The sequence below is a fragment of the Halichoeres trimaculatus genome, unplaced genomic scaffold, assembly GCF_033239565.1.
Source record: "Halichoeres trimaculatus isolate MK-OKI-2021-1 unplaced genomic scaffold, fHalTri1.1 fHalTri1_scaffold_21, whole genome shotgun sequence".
NCBI classification, from domain to species: Eukaryota; Metazoa; Chordata; class Actinopteri; order Labriformes; family Labridae; genus Halichoeres; species Halichoeres trimaculatus.
Window position 1 is genome coordinate 14,013,658 of NW_027437199.1, and position 21,280 is coordinate 14,034,937.

Consider the following 21,280-nt stretch of genomic DNA (forward strand, 5'->3'; position numbering starts at 1 on the left):
GGAGAGATTTCTCTCTAGCAGAGGATGTGGTTGGGAAGGGGGTTCAGGGGTATCTGCTCCAGTGGACCATTCAGGTCAGACTTGCTCCTGATTGGTCAGAAAAGGGAATCGCTGACGTCAGCAAATCCCCAAAATCCAAACAGCTCATTTAAGGTCAGGATTTTACATTCACAAGCACTACTAAATACAGGTTTTGTCATTAAATATCTCATTTTGTGGGGTGGGAGGAAAGCCGTAGACCCATAGACCCCTCAGCTCTGATAAATATAGCTTTGTAGGGGTCTCACATTGTGATATCCCACATGGTATTTATATTTTAATAATATGTGATGGCAATGTGAGGTACTTAAAAATACTAAACCCAAATACTATGAAGAACAGCGCCTTTCAAGGGAGCATCAAGTTAAAAGCTACTACCTGGAATTGCAGGATCAGTGCTCATGATGTAATGATCAGTGAAGTCTTAAATACGGGGTCCATGAAGCTTAAAGTAGAGTTTTCTAATCCAAGGATGTTGTGTGAGTACATAGCATGCATGCCTTGAGGGACTTTACAGATGATACAAAGAGTAACCCCCCCTCCTCCCCTGTGAGTGTGTATCCAGCAAGTGTGTTTGTCTTGTGCATGCGAATGTGTGCATTTGAATCTTTAATACAGAGAGTCTAATCTTTATTTAATCACCAACTGTTCTGAGTGCTTCCCTGACAGAGAGGAGTGGGAGGGTTTAATAAAAGAATACAGAGTGGATGTTTGGTTCGCAGTTTCGGGGTTGCCAGGTTTGGTGGTCCAGAAGTTTTCTTGCACCCGTTGGCTGCTGTTGGTTTTGATTGGTGACCAACTGTTCCCAGGATGACAGAGGGGCTTTCTGAATGAGGCTGAAGCAGCAGGAATGAGCAAATAAAGCAAGATGTCAACAAGAATAGATCCAAACAAAACTGACATAGTGCCCTCTCTTTGCATGAAAACACTCACCAGCAGAGATCTCACACGCAGTTCAGCACATTTTTCCAATCTTTTTGGTATCACTTCTGTTTTTTCTCTGACACTGGACCCCACTGAGACAGCTCTGTTTGTACACCTCACACTGGCATCATTGTTCCTCCTTTCTGTCAACAGGCAGGGAGGGAGGGCTGTTTCTTAATTGTCTCAGGGTTTAGAAAGGTTGATGGCAAGTTTCCTGGCCCAGCATAGCAACAGCTATTAAAAAAAACCTGGGGTAGAGCCTTAAAACACACTGTCACATAATATGTTTAATATTTCATCTGCCTTTATGGAGGAACAGGCTTTTTCTTTTGATGGGTGTGTATGTATGTGTGTATCTTTGGGTGTGAGGAGAATTAGGCAGTATGTTTCAGATATCACACAGTTTCCAGAAAACACTTAGCCAGTGTGCTAACAACCTTTGTTTTGGTTTGTTTGGTTCGATAGCTCTCTTGTTTGACAGCTTAAAGACAACAATCTGCCAATTGAGTGCTGTTCATGTCAGTGAATGTTTGTTGCTTCACATGAATCCACCCACAGTAACTTATTAGCTTGTAATTTATTTAGCTTTATGTGACAGCTTAGAGACAGCATCTCTGTTAAGTACAGCATGTTTGCTTTGTTACCTGGAAAAACAAAGACAGTAAGTCATCACTTTCTTCCTGTGGTATTCAAGTAGTCAAACACTGATTCTGTCCTTTAGCCAGAGAGCTAACAAGCTGCTCAGCTGTAGCACACATGTGCTTAATCTTTGATACCAGTAATCTGTAGGGACAGTGTAAGTTTGTCTCACATGACCGGGCTTGAACCTGGTTTGGAAATGCATCCGCGCAGATAGGATCACAGGGGATAAGAAGACATGATCTTATTTCCCAAACTACTTGCAGTAGAGGCCTTGGACTCATTTGACCACATAATCATTGTAGTGTTTAAATGTCTGAGCTTCCTAACAAATAAATTATCGGAAAGGTCATCACCAGAATTTTTCCTTATCTATCTATCTATCTATCTATCTATCTATCTATCTATCTATCTATCTATCTATCTATCTATCTATCTATCTATCTATCTATCTATCTATCTATCTATCTATCTATCTATCTATCTATCTATCTATCTATCTATCTATCTATCTATCTATCTATCTATCTTCATGATAAAACTGCTGCTTGGCCAAAACCTTTGGAGGTCCCCTTCCTGGCTGGTTGCAGTATACTGCATAGGTCAAAGCCTATCTCTTCCAGGAGGAAAATGAGTCAAACTATAAAATCAAAATACCTTAAAAAAAATAAATAAATAAAAAAGTTTCTTAATCTGAGTTAGTATGCACTGAGCCAAAATGTGCCACCAGTGCTTGTCAGTCAACTTGCTGACCGTGGTGGTGGTTTTGGCAAGAGTCCACTCCAGAGAAAGGAGAAGAAAATGTTGTTGGGTGTGAGTTTCAGTTGGTCTAGATTAATAACAATTGATGAACAGACTTAGACTGCTGGAGCTGGGATAGCACCGGCAACCTTTTGATGGTGAGACCAGGGTGAGACCATTTAAGGTGGTCCCAGGCCCATCCACTTTTCAACAGGCCCACCCAAATTTTTTTTTTAATTAAATAAATGTAAATGTAAAAAGACCCAAGTTTGGGAATCGTTGTAGCCTGCTGGAAAAAATTACTAAACAGAGTATACAGGCAAGACAAGAGAATGATTTGAGAAAGAGTGTAGAGTTTCTTTCTTTTATTTTAACCATGGTTTAAGTCTCTGCTCTTACAGCCTATAATACACACACAAAAAGAAAAAATATATCTTTAAGGTGCAAAATCTGCTTTAAAACAACAAATAGTGACAGTGGTATCACAGTCTGTTATTTTTAATTGATTTAGTGATCTACTTGTAATTTAAGGCCCAGCCAAAACTAGTTAGGCCCACCTAAACCTGAAATCCTGGCTCCGTCCCCAGCTGAGACAACCCTCTCTACCACTGAATCTCAGAAGCTTCAACATGGGGAATGTTTCAATTCCCCTGGGATATTTTTTCCCCTTTAAAAAGTTATGCTAGCATTAAATTTTGAGTACTTAAAAGTAGCGACTCAGTTTCATTTCAACTGGACTTGTATGGACTCTTAGTGTTGATATTCAAACTCCATAACACTCACCTATACCATGGTTCACCGCATACATAACGATAAAAAAAATATTTGTACCATAGATACCAGCAGTGAAATTTACCATGGACTAAAATGACCAATATCTTCATGGTGAGACTGAGTAGATAGTGAACATAATCATGATTACAAAAACAGCTGCTGCTAGACTCCTAGAGATTTTCTTCTCAAACACAAATGAAAGAATTAACTTATCTTCATAAGGTTTCCTGCACTGCAAAGAAAAGAGTCTGGCTTTGAAAGATAGGATAAAGATGAATTTACATATCTGTATCCAGTGTCCACAGAAGCTCAGCAGTGTCAGTCGTTTGCACAGCTTCAGCAAAAAAAGAGAAACATACAATTCATGTTGTGTTCTGATGGTACGATGAAAAGTAGACAGTAGGGAAGATAAGTATTCAGTACAGTATTTTTCTTGTTATTTATTTTTTAGGCACAATAAACCCCTATGTGAGCAGCTGAATGAAGTCTGCGATGCCGAGTGGAAAAGTAAACCATTGGAGAAATAAAAGTTATTTTGATACTTCAAGAGAAGTTTTGTTGAAATCGTTTGCAGCTTTCAGGCACCAGAGCATCTGGACCTCCAGATGTTTCAACCTTTTTCAGCTATTTTCTGAGGTGCTGGATGCCAAACACACACACACACACACACACACACACACACACACACACACACACACACACACACACACACACACACACACACACACACACACACACACACACACACACACACACACACACAGAGTAATAGCATCTGTAAAAGGTCTCTTTGGGGAAACAGAATGGCTTTTAGTCTCTACTTTAAAAAACAGAGTCAGCCTGTCCCTGTTTCTCTGCGCTGTATGCCTTACGCACGTGTCTGGTGTGTGTGCCCTGATGTGTGTATTTGTGTGTGAGAGTGCGTGTGTTTGTTAGAGAGAGGGAGGGGACGCTGTCATCTTCACACAGGATCACGGGATCCTCTCCTCTGTCTGTGTCTACCGCTGCAGAAATCCTCCCATCTGTCGCTCCTAATCAGTAAAGAGCAGCTTGTATGTTCACAGTGTCTTACAGAGGGATGACTCCTCTCTCTCTCTGTGTTACACACACATACACACACACACATTAAGATTACACTAATACTGACACAGCAAAGCAAAGCAAACGGCAGCTTGACCCTTGTCCATTAAAACATAACACAAGCAAACACACAGTCGTGCTTTAAATCTTTTTTTTTCTTCTTTAAATTTCAAGAAGGTATTTTAGCAGATTTTTTTTTTACTCCCACAAACATCATACACAGTATTATTAATCACCTAACTCTTAGGAAGTGTACCTTTGGTAGCATTTTCAGCTCCTTTTATTTTATACTTTTATGATTCCAGTCTAAATGTTCCTCAACTATGGGGCGCTTAGTATAAAGTTACACATGTTACAAATAATAATATTATTTCTGTAAATTTAGCTTTAAAAAATCACGTTTTATGCAGATATAGAGAATTATTTGTGAAATACATATGTCAAATAAATGTTATATTATATGTTATATCTAAATGTTAAAAGCTATGTATAAATGTTAAAAATACATGCCCTGTTTCTACATATTTAACTATGTTTCCAAATATTGAGATTTCTAAATCTTGAGGTACGATTTCTAAAGATTTAGCGACTATGCTAATTCACACTCCCACCTGCTGGATCAACATTCAGCATTCAACATTTATATATAATATTTTACAGATATATTTTACAAATATTTCTCCAAATCTGCATAGAAAGTTTATGGCTAAATGTGGAGAAATGTTGTTATTTGTAGTGCGTGCAACTTTGCAATTCGGAGCCTCATGCCCAACATCAAACATCACGAGTTGGTGCTAACAGCTTAGCAGTTAGCAGCTGAAAATCCTGATATGTCCCGTTATGGGATGTAATTATTTAGCAGTTGTCTTGAGGCCAAAAATAGGGCAATGAGGAGTGACATGCAGAGACTTTTTGAAGGGCGGTGGCCAAAAGAAAAAAGAATGCACATGTTGCACCCATGAGTAGACCAGGACCCTGTCTTCAGTTTGGCAACTTTATTCTCCCTGGTGCTGTACTTTTTTTAAGATTGTTTTCACTCTGAAGCATTGGATACTTCACAACAAAGACACACCGTACAAGCACTATATTTTCCTCTAACCTTTACCCCCTGACCCTGCACGTCACTTCTAGCGCAAGTCAGTGGCGTCACACATTTAAAAAACAAAACAAAAAGATCAATAAAGACTTTCCATTTTTTAAGCGAACAACCATGAAATGACAGTGCTCCAATCGTTTTCCCAAAATTAACAAATTAAACAAGTGTAAAATAATATAATTTACTTTATGTCCTTACTTATGGTATAGTGTGCTTTCTTCTGCCTAGCTGAACTGTATTACAAATACCTCTCAGTCATAACACACTTATAGCACGTTCTCACCACTGGAGAGGGCACTAAGGTTGTGTTTTTGAGGGCACTTTAGTACATAATTTTTCCTGAGGGAAGTTTATTGTGTTTTAACCTGCCAAGAGGGCTGTTTAGTATGTGTTGTGGCTCCAAAGCGGCCACTTTCGCACATGTTTTTCAACAGCTGGATCAAACCACTAGCAGTGCTGTTCTTGATGGGGTGTAAGGAGGGAGCTGTTTGCAAGCAGAAAGGACTCATATCCGTATGTGTTTGATCTTTTGCGGTCAAGTGTTCACTTTACAAAATCAAAACCGATTCTGGCAGTTTTTTTAATACACACTCGACAACTGTAAGCCAGATTCAGGGCTCAGTTGGCCTCCCCCAAGTGTGACCTGATTAGGACGCGTAGCAACCAATTCTTAAACATGTTCAATACATAGGATTCACGATTTGGCTGCCCTATAAAAACCAATGAGGGAAGCAGATTAGGAAGTGCCACCAACCAAATGTTACAGCTCATAAGCATGGCAGTGGACATAAACAAAACTATACCCAGAGTAAAGTAGAAATTTTAAGAAGTAGAGCAGCTTGTGGAATTATTCACAGATATTATTAACTTCATATTTTATTGCTTCATGACGAACACACACTATAGGGCCAACAGCTGAGCTCTGTGTTTGTCTTCTTCAGTTATATCTGATCGGTTTCTGTGAGATCTTACATCTATAAACTGTCTTGATGTGTGAGGTCAGATCTAGAAATTGTAAAGCATGTGGCTGGCCTACTTCTCCATACTACTTTGTTTGTCATGCTGTATACTTGGGGCATCACGGCTCAGTCAGGTGCTCCTGACAGGTTGGATGAATTTGTTGCAGGGTAGAGTTTGGTCAACTCACAGTTCACATCAACTGTGAAAGTACAGCCATAGTGATTTTTGTTTTGGTGCACTTGTGCAAAATTGTAGACAAACCATCACAATGACACATTTCATGGTTACAGAAATATAAAAATGGTTGACGTGATTTACTGGAGAATAAATGTTCTTCATGCACTGGAAACAAATCTGAGTCTTGAAGTGAGTTTTAAAACCCTGTTGTCCCTTAGACATGGCAACTAAAGACTGAGTCATCAGTGTTTATCCTAAACCCTGCTGCAGATATCATATATGGCTGCACTGTGCAGGAAAAAAAACAGATTAACCATCATTAAATACTTCATCTGAGTGAGCAGTTTGTAATGCTGTAGCTCTGCATAAGATTTCCTCTGAGCCAAACATCCCTGCAGTGTAATCTAACAATAGCTTCTGTATCACAAGACTCCTCTGAGGTATTTGTGTATTGTAGCATGAGAAAGTTATAAATAGTGTTTTCTGTCTGTCTATCTGGCTCATACTGGGCTCCAAAGGAAAATAACAGACACTCTTAGATGAGTGTTTGTGTTTGACAAAAAGGTGCAGAGAAAGAGAGAGCTGGATAGCAGACAGGAAAGAAGTGGACAGGAGGTGAAAATACAAAATAAAAAGATGGATTGTAAACATGGTTAAAAGTTCCTGTGGCTTCACTGGACTCTGAAGTAATCTGTGTCAAAAGAAAAACAGAGAGGTGTCAAACTCTGTGGCGATACTTTACCATTGAAAGTACAAAACTAAACCCTTGTCAACTTGGGCTGTTTGTGCATCAGGCGCTGGTGGATGCTCAGCTAAGCTAGCATGGCTTCACCTCTTTATTTACTGAGAAGAAATAAAAGAAGTACACTGTGTCAAATCACTTAATTCACACTTGGTCTAACTCAAACAAACTGGGTCATCCAATAAGCCAAAATGATAAAACACACACCACATATTTCCAGCAAGGTTTGATTTCGTCTCGATCATTTCAACATTTTATTGTTAAAAAAAATCAAAGTTTTTTGTAGAGTAGCAATGCTATTGTAGGAGCTTTTTTACTCAGGTTGTTTTTTGCTTTATGTTTTTGGTGATGTACACAATCACCACAGGGGGCACTTTAGGCAAAGTGGCAGGTAAATACTACAAGTAGGGCACAGGTGAAGTAGTGATTGGGGCAACGGAAAGAGCGCATGTTTTAAATTAAGTAAGTTTGTTATGTGTTTCCTGTGGATAAATAAATTGAAGAAAGAAGGCTGCCGTAACATTAGATTGGACATTGGTCTTTTTAAGGAGTGTGTTAAAAACACATTAGTGTGAGACAGTGACTAAAATCCGGCCAGAATAGTCACTACAGCTAGCAAAGGATTTCCAGGCGCTTACCAAAATAAATGAAATCAATAGTTTATTGAATAATGTATCAGCCCCATTCTTCAATAAATTGTCCTTTTCTTAAAAAGTGTTGTCCCGATCAGTGATCTAACTTCCTGTTTCCTCTCCCGCCCCCTCAGGTCTGTCATGCACTCCTGTCCTGCCTCCTCGCCGGGGTTCCTTCTACGTAGAAAGCGGCACTGGCATATCAGTCGGCAGCATGTTGACCTTCTGGTGCAGGGATGGCTACCAGCTGGTTGGCAGCGACAAAATACAGTGCACTGTCAAGAAAGGCAAAGCACAGTGGAGCAACTACCTGCCTGTCTGTGAAGGTGAGAGGGTGGGTTTGACAAACTAAGTACATCTTCAGCCTAACTTTGTAATTAAAATATCTCTTTTTCATTTCAACAAACTTAACATAACTTATTAATTCATGGCAAGGTTCTGGCTGATCAACAAAGCAGCCATTTTTACCCAACATTATGCTTCAATGTGTAACTGCTTTGGTCCTGATTTACAAGAATTAATAATACAGAGCCTTGAATGACAAATCAAAAGTGCCTACAGCTACAGCTCATGTTATCACTAAACCAAGTGGAAGTTCGAAGAGTTAACCCAAAGGGATCAGCGCTAATGATCACAAGAGGAGAGGAAATGGAAAAAACAGCACTGAGCTGAGTCACAGAGAGTCCTGAAACATCAAATAAAACCACTGCTGCCCAGAAACTGACCAGAAACTGAACTTACAGGAGACTCATCTTTAACTGAGCCAAATATGCCTAAAGCTAACAGAAAAGGTTGTGGTTGAAATGAGACTCAGAGACTTTGACTGCTTTCTATAAGAGTGTTGTGCTTAAAAAGACACACGGTACTTTGAAAACACACAAGCAACCTCTCATTACCTCTGATGGTGAGATAATGAGTCAGCACAGGGAAGTGGAGCTCAGGGGAAATACATAAGCTTCCACCTGCTCCAAATCAGAGGAAATCACGCACACACACACACACACACACACACACACACACACACACACACACACACACACACACACCTGACCCTGCACTATGATGATTACCTCACCAGAGCCAGAGTGAACCCTCTGAGGCCTTGTACACACTTAGCCTGGCTTTTTCAAAAACGAGTATCCCCCCTCTTGTTCATTTTAAAAAATACTTTCGTCCACATGCAGCAGGCAAATCTGCCGATAAGTGCGGCTCGAGGCATGCCAAACCCATATTTGTCAGTGTTTTCCAGATGTAAAACCTGTGCCAGCCAATCAGAATGAGCCCCCATCATTCAGCTGAGAAGTTTGAGAACCAAAAACTCTGCTTCCTGGCATCCACACGAAACCATGAAATTGGAGTTTTCCAAAATCTTCACTCTGGCCGGTGTTTTCAGAAGACATCATTTTTAGTGACGTAAAGCTGTGGTTTCCTGTGGATGACAGGTATATACATACAAAAATATATGAGGTTTCCCAAATAGGTGGCTATGTGTGGACATGGCCTGAGGCTTTGTACACACCTAACTGATATTTTCAAAAACAAATATCCCCGCTTACTTCTTTTTTAAGAATACTTTCGTTCACATATAACTGGGCAAATCTGCTGATAGGTACGGCTCAAAGCATGTCAAACTCCTATGTGGCAGTGTTTTTCTGACGTGAAACCCGTCACATCAGAATGGACTCTTGCCATTCAGCTGTGACGGAGAAGAAACCATAAACTCTTTCCCATGAAAACGTGAAACTGGAGTTTTCCAAAATGTTCACTTTAGCCGGAGTTTCCAGAAAATATTGTTTTTAGTAACGTAAAGCTACAGTTTCGTGTGGGTGACAGGCCTTAACATATAAAAATATATGCAGTGGTGGACATGGCCCGAATCTCCCTGACAAACTTTCATCAATATTGCTACTATTTCCTTAATTTTGACCCATTCTACCTTTACCATTTACCTCCTGTGTCCCCTGGAACTAACATTCCCTGTTGTTATCACATGGAGCTCTATCAGGAGTTGCATTTTTCTTAAAAGCCGAACTGATCACAAAAAAAGAACAAATAGGACTTACTGTTGACCCAGTGTGCTGTGGTCTGAGTTTTAAATAGACTAAGAAGAAAGAAAGTGACTGATTGGCTTTTGTTGTTTTTGTTTTTCTTGTTTGAGTGTCCCCCTACTGGTCTTTAAAAATAATGCAAGTTTTTTTTCCTCATCACTCATAGTCAGCTGTTTTCTCTTTCAAAGCATGAAGCTGTCTGTACTTATTTCAGTCTGAATGTGAGCTGACACAACAAACAGTCTGATTCTGAACACTCTGATGATATTTATAGAAATGTAACCTAGTTTACAATGTTATTCCTTCCTCCTCAGCAATCCCTCGACCTGAGGACCGTGGTCTGAGAGTAGCTGTGCTGGCCTCCGTAGTGAGTGGCATCGTCATTCTTGCCATGTCTCTGTCCTTCCTCATCTGCTGCCTGCAGGAACGATCTGGACGGGAACGAGCCAAGAAAGAGGGGCGAAGCAGGTAAGTCAGAGGAGACAGATACTGAAAGCAACCCCACGTAGAGTTAACCTTCATCCCTTGTGTATGAGAAGTCCCAAACTGAAGCTGTGTCCTACACAGGCGCAGAGATAAACGTGCAGCTCGAAGGGGCGAGTGTTGGCTGGAGAGGGAAGAGGGTGAGTGGGAGTCATTCCCCCCTCCAAAGATCTTTCATCTGTCCCAGAGGATGAACCCCCGTCTGGCTCCAGACAGCCCCCTCTACCTGACCGCAGGACTCAGTGGATATGAGAACAGAGGGTACCAGAGGTAAACCAGCAGCATTTACACCACACTCAAGCATGAACATAACAGAAGTTGAACAAGGTTTTTTTTTTATCTGTACGCTCAAAGACAGAAAATGACATTTATTCAGTTATCCTCAAGATGAACAATATAAAGACCCAGATGGAGTTTGACCATTTTCTAGATTTTTTTAGCACAATGCAATAGGTAAGGAATGTCTTGTGATTGTCACCAACACTTAAGTCTTACTTTAATGTTATACTCCCTTTCAGCAGACTGTCTGCTACAATTTGGTGTTAGTTGCAGGTTTTTACAATAATTTGTTTCCTGGCAGTGTTGAAAATTTTGATGACCCAGTAAATATTTCATTTTCTGGATCTTAGTATCCAGAATATTGCCAGGATCTGGATCGTACTTTTAAAACTGTCAGAAATTATGGTGACCTTGTCTTGTATTGTGTTGCAAAGCAATCCGACCATTTATCGTGGAGTTATATACACATATGATGAAAACGGCCCTATCTCACAATAATAAAGAATCCTTTAAAAAAAATCCTGGATCCAGACGGTGATCCACATCACCTCCAAAATTTAATCACTTCTTCCTTATCCCATTTTAGACATTTCCTGAAAATTTCATGGATATCCATTGGTTAGTTTTTGAGTTATGTTGTTCAAAGACAAAAACATAACCTCCTTGGTGGAGGTAATAAGAAGAATATAAAGTTTTGCAGAGCTTCTCAAAATGTAAGAAGACAAGCCAGTGTTTCAAAATCTCAATGCTGGGAGTCTTTTCTTTGTTTCCTTAAAGCTTACCATCTATTCATTTTATTCTCCATCTTTTATTCAGGAGCCAGGAGAGTTTGCTGAAGGCCTCCATGCCCGGACTCTACCGCTCAGAGTCTCAGCTTTACCCACACGTCGTCCTGCAGAGGGTCCCGACTCCTACAGCGCCCTCTGCTCCTTCTGCTCCGTCTGCACCATTCTACATGCACGTCCCTTCGTCCGCCTCGGCTGCCTCCACGCCTGCCCACACGGCCGCCCACAACCAGTCTCACATGATGGGGCAGTACCCCACTCCAACGTACCCACCCAATCCCAACACAGCTGTGCCCACGTACCCACACCCAACACCAGCGCCCATCTACCCCAACCCTAACCCCACACCACAGCGTCCATGGCAGTAGCTACATCTACCAGCGTCATATGTACAAGCAACTGCGCCACCTCAACTGTGGAAAGACCAGGAAAAGCCGACGTCAACAACGTCATTTTAAGGCCGATGAAGTCATTCTTTTTGCAGATCGCTGCAAACATGAAGAAAGCTTAGAAATGGAGATGCAGCCTGAGTAGAAGCTCCCCCTTTTCTGCATGCTTGCTGGACCTTTCCTGGATTTTGGTGCAACAAGTGCTGAAAACTCTTCACCTTTCCAAGCCGGAGGAATCTTTTGCGGAAGTTTATTCTATTTAGCCGACAGAAATTACAAGTACTGACTCATTAACAAGTCGACAAGGGACCACAGAAAGTTTAACTTAAGCGTATGACAGAAGAGGATTTAAAGCTGCCCCTGTTGGAGCAGAAATAATGACTTATCAAACAGCTAACAGTGTTCCTATCAGTTTTCCAAAGTTTGACAAAACTTATTCTAAATCGTTTCACTTTTTGCTTAATCGTCAAAGACTTAACATACCAAACCTCACAGATCTGCTTTGCAATGACAGGTTGCTGGTCACTTTGAAGCTCTTGTAGCTTTGTAAAACAGACCACTGATAATGGATTGATGAGTAGGAAAACACTGTGATTTCAACGCCACTGTTGCTTCAACCAGGGGAAGCATTCAATTTGCTGCTTTCTACGTGGATTTAAGGACGATTTTTTTTCTCTACTTTTCCGTTTTAACAGCTGTAGCTCATCCTCCAACAAGTTTCCAAGTTTGTCAGTCATCTGTTTGACTGTGAAAGATGCTGAAATGTCAAATATCAAGGAATTAGATGATAGCTGGAGCTCAGAGTTATGTCAGATTTGGGGAATTTAGAGTGGTTTGAACTCTGTGGATGTTTGACACGTTTGATGCGACAGGTTATAAGGACATAAGTAATGCCAAGCACACAGCAGTCAGAGATACTGTGAGGCTGCTCTTTGTCCTTGAATGCACTGGAACCTGCACAAAAATGCACCGATAGGTTACGACTGACAACCTTTCGAACCACATAGTCACTTTAAGTCTCTAATCCTCTGCAGTTGTGCACCCACCATCACAGCAAACGCTTCTCCAGAGTCCTGAGTATCGATCTCAAACCTTTGTTTTCTCCCCCTCAGTGAATACGAATCATAAAGTGTCCATGACCTATTTCCTGTGTCGGGCTTTAGTTCAGACTCCAGCCGTGTGAAGATTTCTGAATTCTGACTTGAGCAGACACACTAACAAATCTGCACTTTACATTTTTTGAAAAGACAAAAGGAGTTGTGTATGATAGCTTGGGCTGGACAGTCCTGAATATTTCTCTTACTGTTAACTGTTTGTTGTATAATATGACTGCCATTAAAACTGAATAAAGAGACTTTTCTTAGTTGAAAAGTTCAGCGTATGTTGTTAATGTTCTCCACTCAGGTGGGAGAGGAGGGAAATAGATAAAGGAAGTGAGAAAATAGAGGATATAATTCATCATCTAAGTGTCACTGCAGTTGAAAATGAGAAAGTGACCTCATTCGACAGACGGTCTTGAAAGGCTGAAAAAATAAATCTCAAGCGGTGTCTCAGGGCGAGAAAAAAAGACAGAAATATCCAAGAAGCCTCATCTGCTGGGTGACGCTGTCTGCTTTTAAGAATCCTGATGATGACCGAAATTTGAGGTATTACATATTTGTTGTAGAAAGCCCTGAATCTGTCTGTAGGCCCAAACACACTGCAAAAAATGAAACCTTACCAAGTGTTTTTGTCTTATTTTCAGTAAAAAAAAAAATAAAATGTCTTTTTAGACTTGCTATGAGCCAAATTCCATTGACTAGTCCAGAAAAGTGTCTTATTTCAAGTTATTCAAAGACCAAAAATGAATGAATAAATTGAAATAAAACACTTTTTTGGACTGGACAAATGAATCTGGCTTGTATTAGGTCTGTAAAGACATGTTTCACTGAAATAAAAACACTTCAATCAGGGGAGACTTGTACATCAGAAAGAGTTATGAAAAGATTTAATATATAGATGCAAAGAAAGTCTGGCAGTCGGAACCCATCAAGCATTGAGCAAAATAATCAATGTAGGGGGTACCATGGTGTTATGAATTATGAATATCCCCGATGGAGTCTAGATACTGGTGGTGGTGGTGAGAGTCTTGAGAAGGCTGGATCTGGAAGATTCGGTGAGGACTACGGGGCTGAGGAGCAGAACTGAGCGATGGAGACTGGAGGTGCCTGGGGAAAAGGAGGGTCGTGACGAGAGCCTGAAAGATGGCTGACAAGCAGAAGAGATGGCATTTAAACTTTGACAGCGATGAAATGATCGGACGATTGAAGCAGAGTCACTGTGATTAGATAGAGAGAACAGTTGACACCCTTTGGTCAGCTGATAGAGAGAAGTGGGAAAGAGTGAGTGAAGGAACAGAAGAGTGTGAGCACCCAGTCTTCCTGACGGAAATTTTGCTAAGCTCCATTTGATAAGATTTCAGTTTTTTTCTGTGCATCACTCCCCATCTCATGGCCTTAGGCCTCCTGACTCCTATCATCAAGCTAAGTACTGCATCTAGGGGACAGGAGCTTTTGCCATTGGAGCTCCAGCTCCCCAGGACTCTCTCAGTTCTGACCCCCTTACCTCGTTTAAAAATCAATTAGAAACCCACCTTTTCAAGAAAGCCTGTATTAAGCGACTTATTCTCCCTTGTTAACCTAAAATGATAAAGTTGTTGCTTTGGATCTACCCATGTTAGAGGGGTGGGCCTTAAACACCAAGGTCTTCCCATAACTCTGCCCCCAATCAGAGGGAAAGGGGATGGTGAAGCAGGAAGCCTTAAGAAACAGCAGCTAAAACAGAGGGTGAAATAAGTGTTTTCAAAAACACCAGTGTGAGAAACTATAGAAATATTACATTATCACCTCTTTAATAAAATAATCTCAGAGCTTATTGGTTACCTCCTAAAGCTGATTTTTCAGTGTCCTGAGCTTGAAGCTAATATTTTTTGCTTAAGTTGACATTTTTTAACAAAAACTCCACATCACTTCAAAGCTGACATGAGCCAGGATGTCACACAGACGCCAGATTCTGTTCCTCCTACTCAAGAGTATTGTTTCAGCATACACCAAAAACCTGCTGAAACATCATGTCATCATGTCAGTACTACTTAATCCTCAAGGGTTAGACAAACAGCAAACAGAACACTTCTCATGCTGAGTGCAGTCTCACGTGTAAATCGAGATTAACATAAACAAAAGGCTTACCGTGCTCGTGGTCCAAGGGATAAGGCATTCAAAGGACAAATAAAACAAGCTCCTGAGGTTAAAACAAGCTCTGTCAGGTAAATGTGGTTATATTGAGCTTATAAGACATAAACATTTGATTAGATTTCACGTCAACAGAAGAAGAAAAAGCAGCACGAGGGCCAAGGTGATAAAAACGAACAAAGTGGCTCATGAGATGATGCGGCAGCATTTCATTACTAAGTAAGGAAATGACAGGACAAACCAGGGAGATTGAGCTGTTAATAATGTTTACATTCAATGAAGGTGTCAAACAGGCAACTGCTTTTTAAAGTAGAACTATTCAAAGCAGTAAGTAAAAACATTTCTTACACATATACTGAAGAAAACAGTATAAGCTCAATTTTCTTGGTTTGAAGATCCTCTGTGTTCATGGCCCAAGGTTCCCACTAGAAGCCAAATTATCTGCAAACGTCTCTTTCTCAAAAAACCTGGGGAACCCACTGACCAACATGGGCATTGGCACTGAGTAGAGTAGTTTCACATTAAAATTTAATACATTTTGGCATCAAATCAGCCGCTGAGTGTCAACCTGCTGCTGACTAAAGCCAGTACTTAATTGTTTAACAGACAGGATAAAAACAGACTGATACAGTTTTTTCTTAAAATCCAAGACATACAAATCCAACAAAAAGGAGTCACACTGTAAACTTTAATAACAGTAAAGTTCCGTGTATTATGGAAGAGGACCAGGGCCACTGAAAAAAGTCCAATTTTTTTTTTAATTACAATTTTTTTTTTTTTGAGGGGCTGCACAGTAGCGCAACGGTTAGCACTGCAGTTTAACAGCAAGAAGGTCACCGGTTTGATTCCCAGCTTGGCCAGTGGGCCTTTATGTGTGGAGTTTGAATGTTCTCCCTGTGCATGCGTGGCTTCCTCCCACAGTCCAAAAACATGCTCCTCAGGTTAATTGATCACTCTAAATTGTCTGTAGGTGTGAGTGTGTGCGTGATGGTTGTCTGTCTCTGTGTCAGCCCAGTGATTGAATGTCGACCAGTCCAGTGTGTACCCTGCCTCTCACTCAATGACAGCTGGGAAAGGCTCCAGCCCTTGCGACCCTGAACAGGACAAGTGGTTCAGGAAGTGAATGAATTATTTTTTTCTGAGAAAAAAGTCTGAATTCTGACTTTTTCTCAGAATTTTTTTTCTCATTCAACACCTAGAAATAAAAAAATGGAATGTTTTTTTTATATATATATATATATTTTTTTTTTCCAGTGGCCCTAATCATATTCTGTAATGTATAGGAATAAACAAAGGAAACAGCAAAAAGAAAACATGAACCAGTTGTTTTAGGACCACAAGCACAGCCTACATGCAAAGAACAGCAGACAGTAAAATGAGGCAGCACATAGACTGCATACAATGTAAATCACCTGCAATACAAATATGTGTAAAAAAAGCCCAGCCATTTGCATTGAAAGGTGGAAAATCATCACTAGACACCTCATTTATTGGCTGCTCTGCAGAGAGTTGTGTGTGAGTGTGTGACAGGTGTTTGAGGGCTGAGAGCACTCTGAGTTACAAGTTAGTGAGAGCTCGCCAAAGGCTGCAAAGAAGAAACAGAAGACACGAAAGAGGTAATTTTGCACTTATTGTGAAGCTTAAGATTTTGGAATATTCAAAAATTTGTAGTAATGAAATAAAGAAATGGATGGATAAAAAGAATCCACAAGAGAGAAAATATGAAGCAGGTAGAACAGATGGATATTGGCATGAACATTATTTTATTGCAGTCTTAAGGAAAAGGTTTCATTAAAATGCATCATTTCATTGTTACCATTTCTGGCTCAAAACTTCAGAACCGTTCGTTCTATGTATAACATAGGTCACAGTAACGTACTCACTTTCTTTCAGCAGCAAAAGATGTTTATTTTTGCTTTGTCCAGGCCTTTAAACAAAAACAAAACAAAACAAACAAAAATCATATGAAGCATTCACCAGAAATTATCAAACTAGAGTGAGGCACTGAGCACCCATCACAAAACAGGCATCTGGTAAAAGTCTGAAAATACCCTAAAAATAACTCAGCAGGGATGCTCCAAAATCTTAATGACTCTGAATGTGTATACACAAATCTCCTAAATATAATCCTCCAGTTTATAATTCTAAATAAGGTTTTCCATCTTATCTACTGTTCCTCTAGATTTGTGAATGAATTCATCCTGATGCATATTTCTGACACCAGATAACTTCATTTGTAGATTATTGCTCTCCAGGATGCTGCAGGTGTGACACAGTGAGATTTTTAGCCTCCCTTGCTTCCTCATTGCATTTTCATCAACATGACACAAGAAAGACTTCTTGAGGCCATCTTCACATACTGCAAAGATACAGCATGGTTTGATATCGAGTACATATCTGACATTATAATCCTGGTCATGGGAGTGAAAGCTAACATCTCCCTGCTTTGGTTGTTTCTGAGGGAGAGGAAACCGCTGTCGGCTTCACAGGTAAATACAGCACTCACCATTCCAACTCTTTGACTTTCTTGTAGCTTTTGATTTATTTATGTCTATTAATTGAAAAGTTGTGTGCCCTAACATAAGACACATTGTTTCATTCTTTAACTTGTGCACACATACTTGAGCTACATATATGAACCTTTGTCTTTCAGGTTTTAGGTGTAAATATTGTTGCAATGAACCTTCTCTACCTGTCCATGACTTCTGTCTGGTTGATTTCTACTGCACAAGATTATAACGAAGGAACGGGAGGGAACAGAACATTTGGAGGTGAACACAACTTTGGATTGATATGAAACTAACCAGTCAAGTTAAAGACAAGGTCATCGTAACATGAAGTTAGAGCCTGTTTTTTTTAATAGACTCATATGCACATCCAGTCATAAGTGATTACATTTTATGGCGGCAGACCCCACCATTACAGGTGTTAGTGACAGGATTACTGCAACTGTTAGGCTCTCTGAAGATGGCAGATGTCGTGGTCATGCATCACCATTCAAGACAAACTATGCAAAGAGAGCAGCTGTTTGTTCAGGTGACATGTCTTTCCTAGAGTGAGGTTCACTCCTGGTCTCCTTGATCTGACTGCGTTATAAATTTGTGGGCCACTTCCCTAATACTGGCATGAAGAAGAGACGGAGTTCAATGAAGAAGAGGAGATCCAATGGCAGCTTCAGTCCAACATCTTTATTTGAAGTTGACACAACGATGGCACACAGACAAAAAGCCCTCCTCTCCTCTCCTTAAACCTGATGTCCTAGCCCCCTTTATACTACTGGGGCGTCCCTGAATGCATGCAACTAACCATTTATGGTAAACAGACTCTGTGTCTGTAGCTTGTTTTTCTGTAACAGGTAGTCGCCGGGCAGGCCTTGGTCAAGACACCTTGGTCAAAACAGCTGTGGGCACTAAATCTTTCAATCCTGGTGAAATGAAGAGTCATCTCAAGTACACGGCTAGGCTAAACTTGTCAAAGGGTCAAAGGTTAGCTCCTGCAGGCCCCTGGACCTCTGCAGGCTGCTCTACAGCTCACTCTAAATGAATCCACTCAGAATGAATCCTCAACACAGGCTATATTCTGTGAAAAAAGTTCTGAAAAAAAAACAATCGCTGATTTTGCTGTTTTTGTTGAGTACGCATGCGCAAATTGAATTTGTTGAACAGGGGTTTTCCAGAAAGTTCCCTGGTCATATAAAGTTCTGCACCTGGACAATTTTTGGTAGTCTTGCATGCAGCTAACGCTATGGCCAAACGAGCTGTTCAATAACAGTGCGTTAAAACGAATGGTTCTGTTTGTCTAATGACTTAAGCTAAGTCTCCCCTGGCTCCATGAGGCTTCAGTAGCTGAGCAGCTAGCTGACGTGAGAGGGGTGGTGGGGAAGGATGAGGCGGGACTATGAGCAGGACGGTGCGGAGCAGGGGAGACAGGGGATTGGATAGACTTACGCACAAACCCGAAACGAGGGGAACAGCAATTTGGATTGGTCACTTATTATGCTGTTTTGCAGCTGATGTACTTAATGGATTTTTGCATTGTTTTTGCTTTTTGTAATACGTAGATCACAAATGGTGTTAATTACCAAGCTTCCAAATCGTAGACCATACCTTTGACATAAATACAGGCCTGACCAGGAAATATTACCCCCAGAAAAACAAGACCATAGACCATCGACTGTTAAAAGCATGGGCGTAGTCTCCCGTCTGTTCCTGAAACTATAAAAATAAAGCCAATCAGCGAACGCAGCCACGTTTGATATGACACCGGCTGTGAGTTTTTCTCAACAACTACAGGGCACCCTCCAATCATGTGACCTGAGCTGTGCATCTGATTGGACAATCAAACAACCCTAATAAATTCTAAAATCGAGTCAGAAAAAAAATCCCTCCGTACAGTGTGTAGCAAAATCGGCATTTTAGACCCAAGCTGTTTTTTTTAACCAGCCTGTCAATATGCTTTTTAATGCTGTAAAAGTCTGATTTTATGGCTGGGTGTGTACGTGACTTCCGCCAGCCTCAAGCAGATTCACGATGAGCACATTTTAGCACTTCTGCATAGGCTTCATTTTTACTAACCAGATGTTTCCCTTTGAGGAGGACCCATGTGAGAAATACCATAGTCAATTTTCAAAAGTTAAAGAAGACAAAGCTTGAACAATGAGAGATCAAAAACTACAATATCAAAACAAGAAACGCAACATGCTTAACTAAGAAACTCAAGAATACACACAAAGAGCACATCACAAAACATAAATCACCAATAAACAAATATTAACTGCCTGGCCCTTAAAAATGTTCAATAATTGTATTTTTCAATTGTCTACTGGTCTTATTCCCTAATTTTGAAAAGTAGGGAATAAGATGGGTATTTGTGTAATGAAGCATTAAATCAAGTGTCTCTCACACCATCACAAACTGATGGTGAATGGTAAATCTTGTCTGATTCAGATTTTAGTTGTCAGAGTTGATCATAAAGCCAAGTACTCACCCCTAAAGAGTAATTTTCTCTCTTTATGGAAATTTAGACCGTTCACTCGCCGAAGTGCAAAGAAACAGCACCACAGAGCCGATGCAAGTTGCAAGACAGTCCTTCAATATATTTAACCTGATTGGCTGCCCACTGCTGCTGTCCTGTATGTGTATCGAGCGCTACCTGGCCGTGGTTAAACCTGTGCTGTATCTGAAACTGAGGAAGTTGGAGTATCGAGTGGCTGTTTCTGTTGTAGTGTGGGTGATCACCTTATCCTACTGCGTGGCTACAGGTAAGTCTGGCTATTCTCCCCTGACCTGTAGCATTTTCAATAAGAGAACTTCTGCTTAGTGGATATCTTCTCTTTTTGGGAACATTCTCTGTGAACACTAGTTGTGTAAAAATCCCAGCAGACTGGCAGTTTGTGAAATACTCAGCCTGTCTGACTTTTTTCTAATCTACATTTCCATTAAATTGTTTTTGCAGGGACACTGGGGGATTCAACTCCCATGATGATTCCAGTTTCCTTCATCATCTCCTGTCTCTTTATCCTGATGCTCACCTGCCTCTGTGGTATAATCAGGTCGCTGCTGCAGCAAAGCCCCGCCCTCACCACAGTTGGGAACCAAACCAGCTCCAGTGCCCCTCTGAAGAGAAAGGCAGTGTGTAATGTTTTGGCTGTGGTGGTGCCAGCTGTCATTTCTTACCTTCCAATCATTCCGCTGGTTCCCTTGGTCATATTCATACAGTGTGAAAATACGGCTCTGGACTATGTGTTGTGTAGTTATTTTAATATAGCTGTCATGTTTCCCAGGTTAGCTGTGTTCATAGGTCCGCTGTTCTATCTCTCTAGGGCAAAACAAATGTGCTTGTTACGGTGACAACACCCATTTGCTTGTAAGACAGAGTTTTAAAGCCCAATGATGAATCATACTATATTCTTAAAATTGAAATGCTGAAATAAGCTATTCACACCCAAACTTTTTTTTTGAACAAAGTTGTTAACATGTTTGTTTTTGTTGTAAAAATCTGCTTCTTTGTCTTGGTGTGTTTCTTATTTCCCATAATAAGAGTCTGCGCAGTAGAGGCTATGAGGGACTAGGAGAGAACCTGAGGGGAGCCAGGTGACAGTAATTTTTTTTTTTTCTTTCAAGATGCTAATCTCTTTGGCTCTCCCTCCCAACATATTTTTTACCATTGCCAAAAAATACTCACTTGATCTGTCCCGTTGCAGTCTGTCTGCGTGGTTGCTCCGTCGCGTGCAGGTGAGCTGTGACGCATAAATTCAGCGAGC

The 21,280-nt window shown here is 40.6% G+C and overlaps 1 protein-coding gene across 3 annotated transcripts in view; it reads left to right on the forward strand.

The window, feature by feature from the left end:
• Positions 1–13,155, forward strand: part of LOC141810512 (uncharacterized) — a 43,699-nt gene extending 30,544 nt beyond the window's left edge. For all 3 annotated transcript variants that reach the window (XM_074698131.1, XM_074698130.1, XM_074698132.1), the window contains 4 exons: positions 7,939–8,130; positions 10,167–10,320; positions 10,420–10,605; positions 11,431–13,155. In XM_074698131.1, the coding sequence (XP_074554232.1) occupies positions 7,939–8,130; positions 10,167–10,320; positions 10,420–10,605; positions 11,431–11,767 (869 nt within the window). In that variant the 3' untranslated portion in view covers positions 11,768–13,155. The remainder of the gene's footprint in view (positions 1–7,938; positions 8,131–10,166; positions 10,321–10,419; positions 10,606–11,430) is intronic.
• Positions 13,156–21,280: the final 8,125 nt, after the last annotated feature.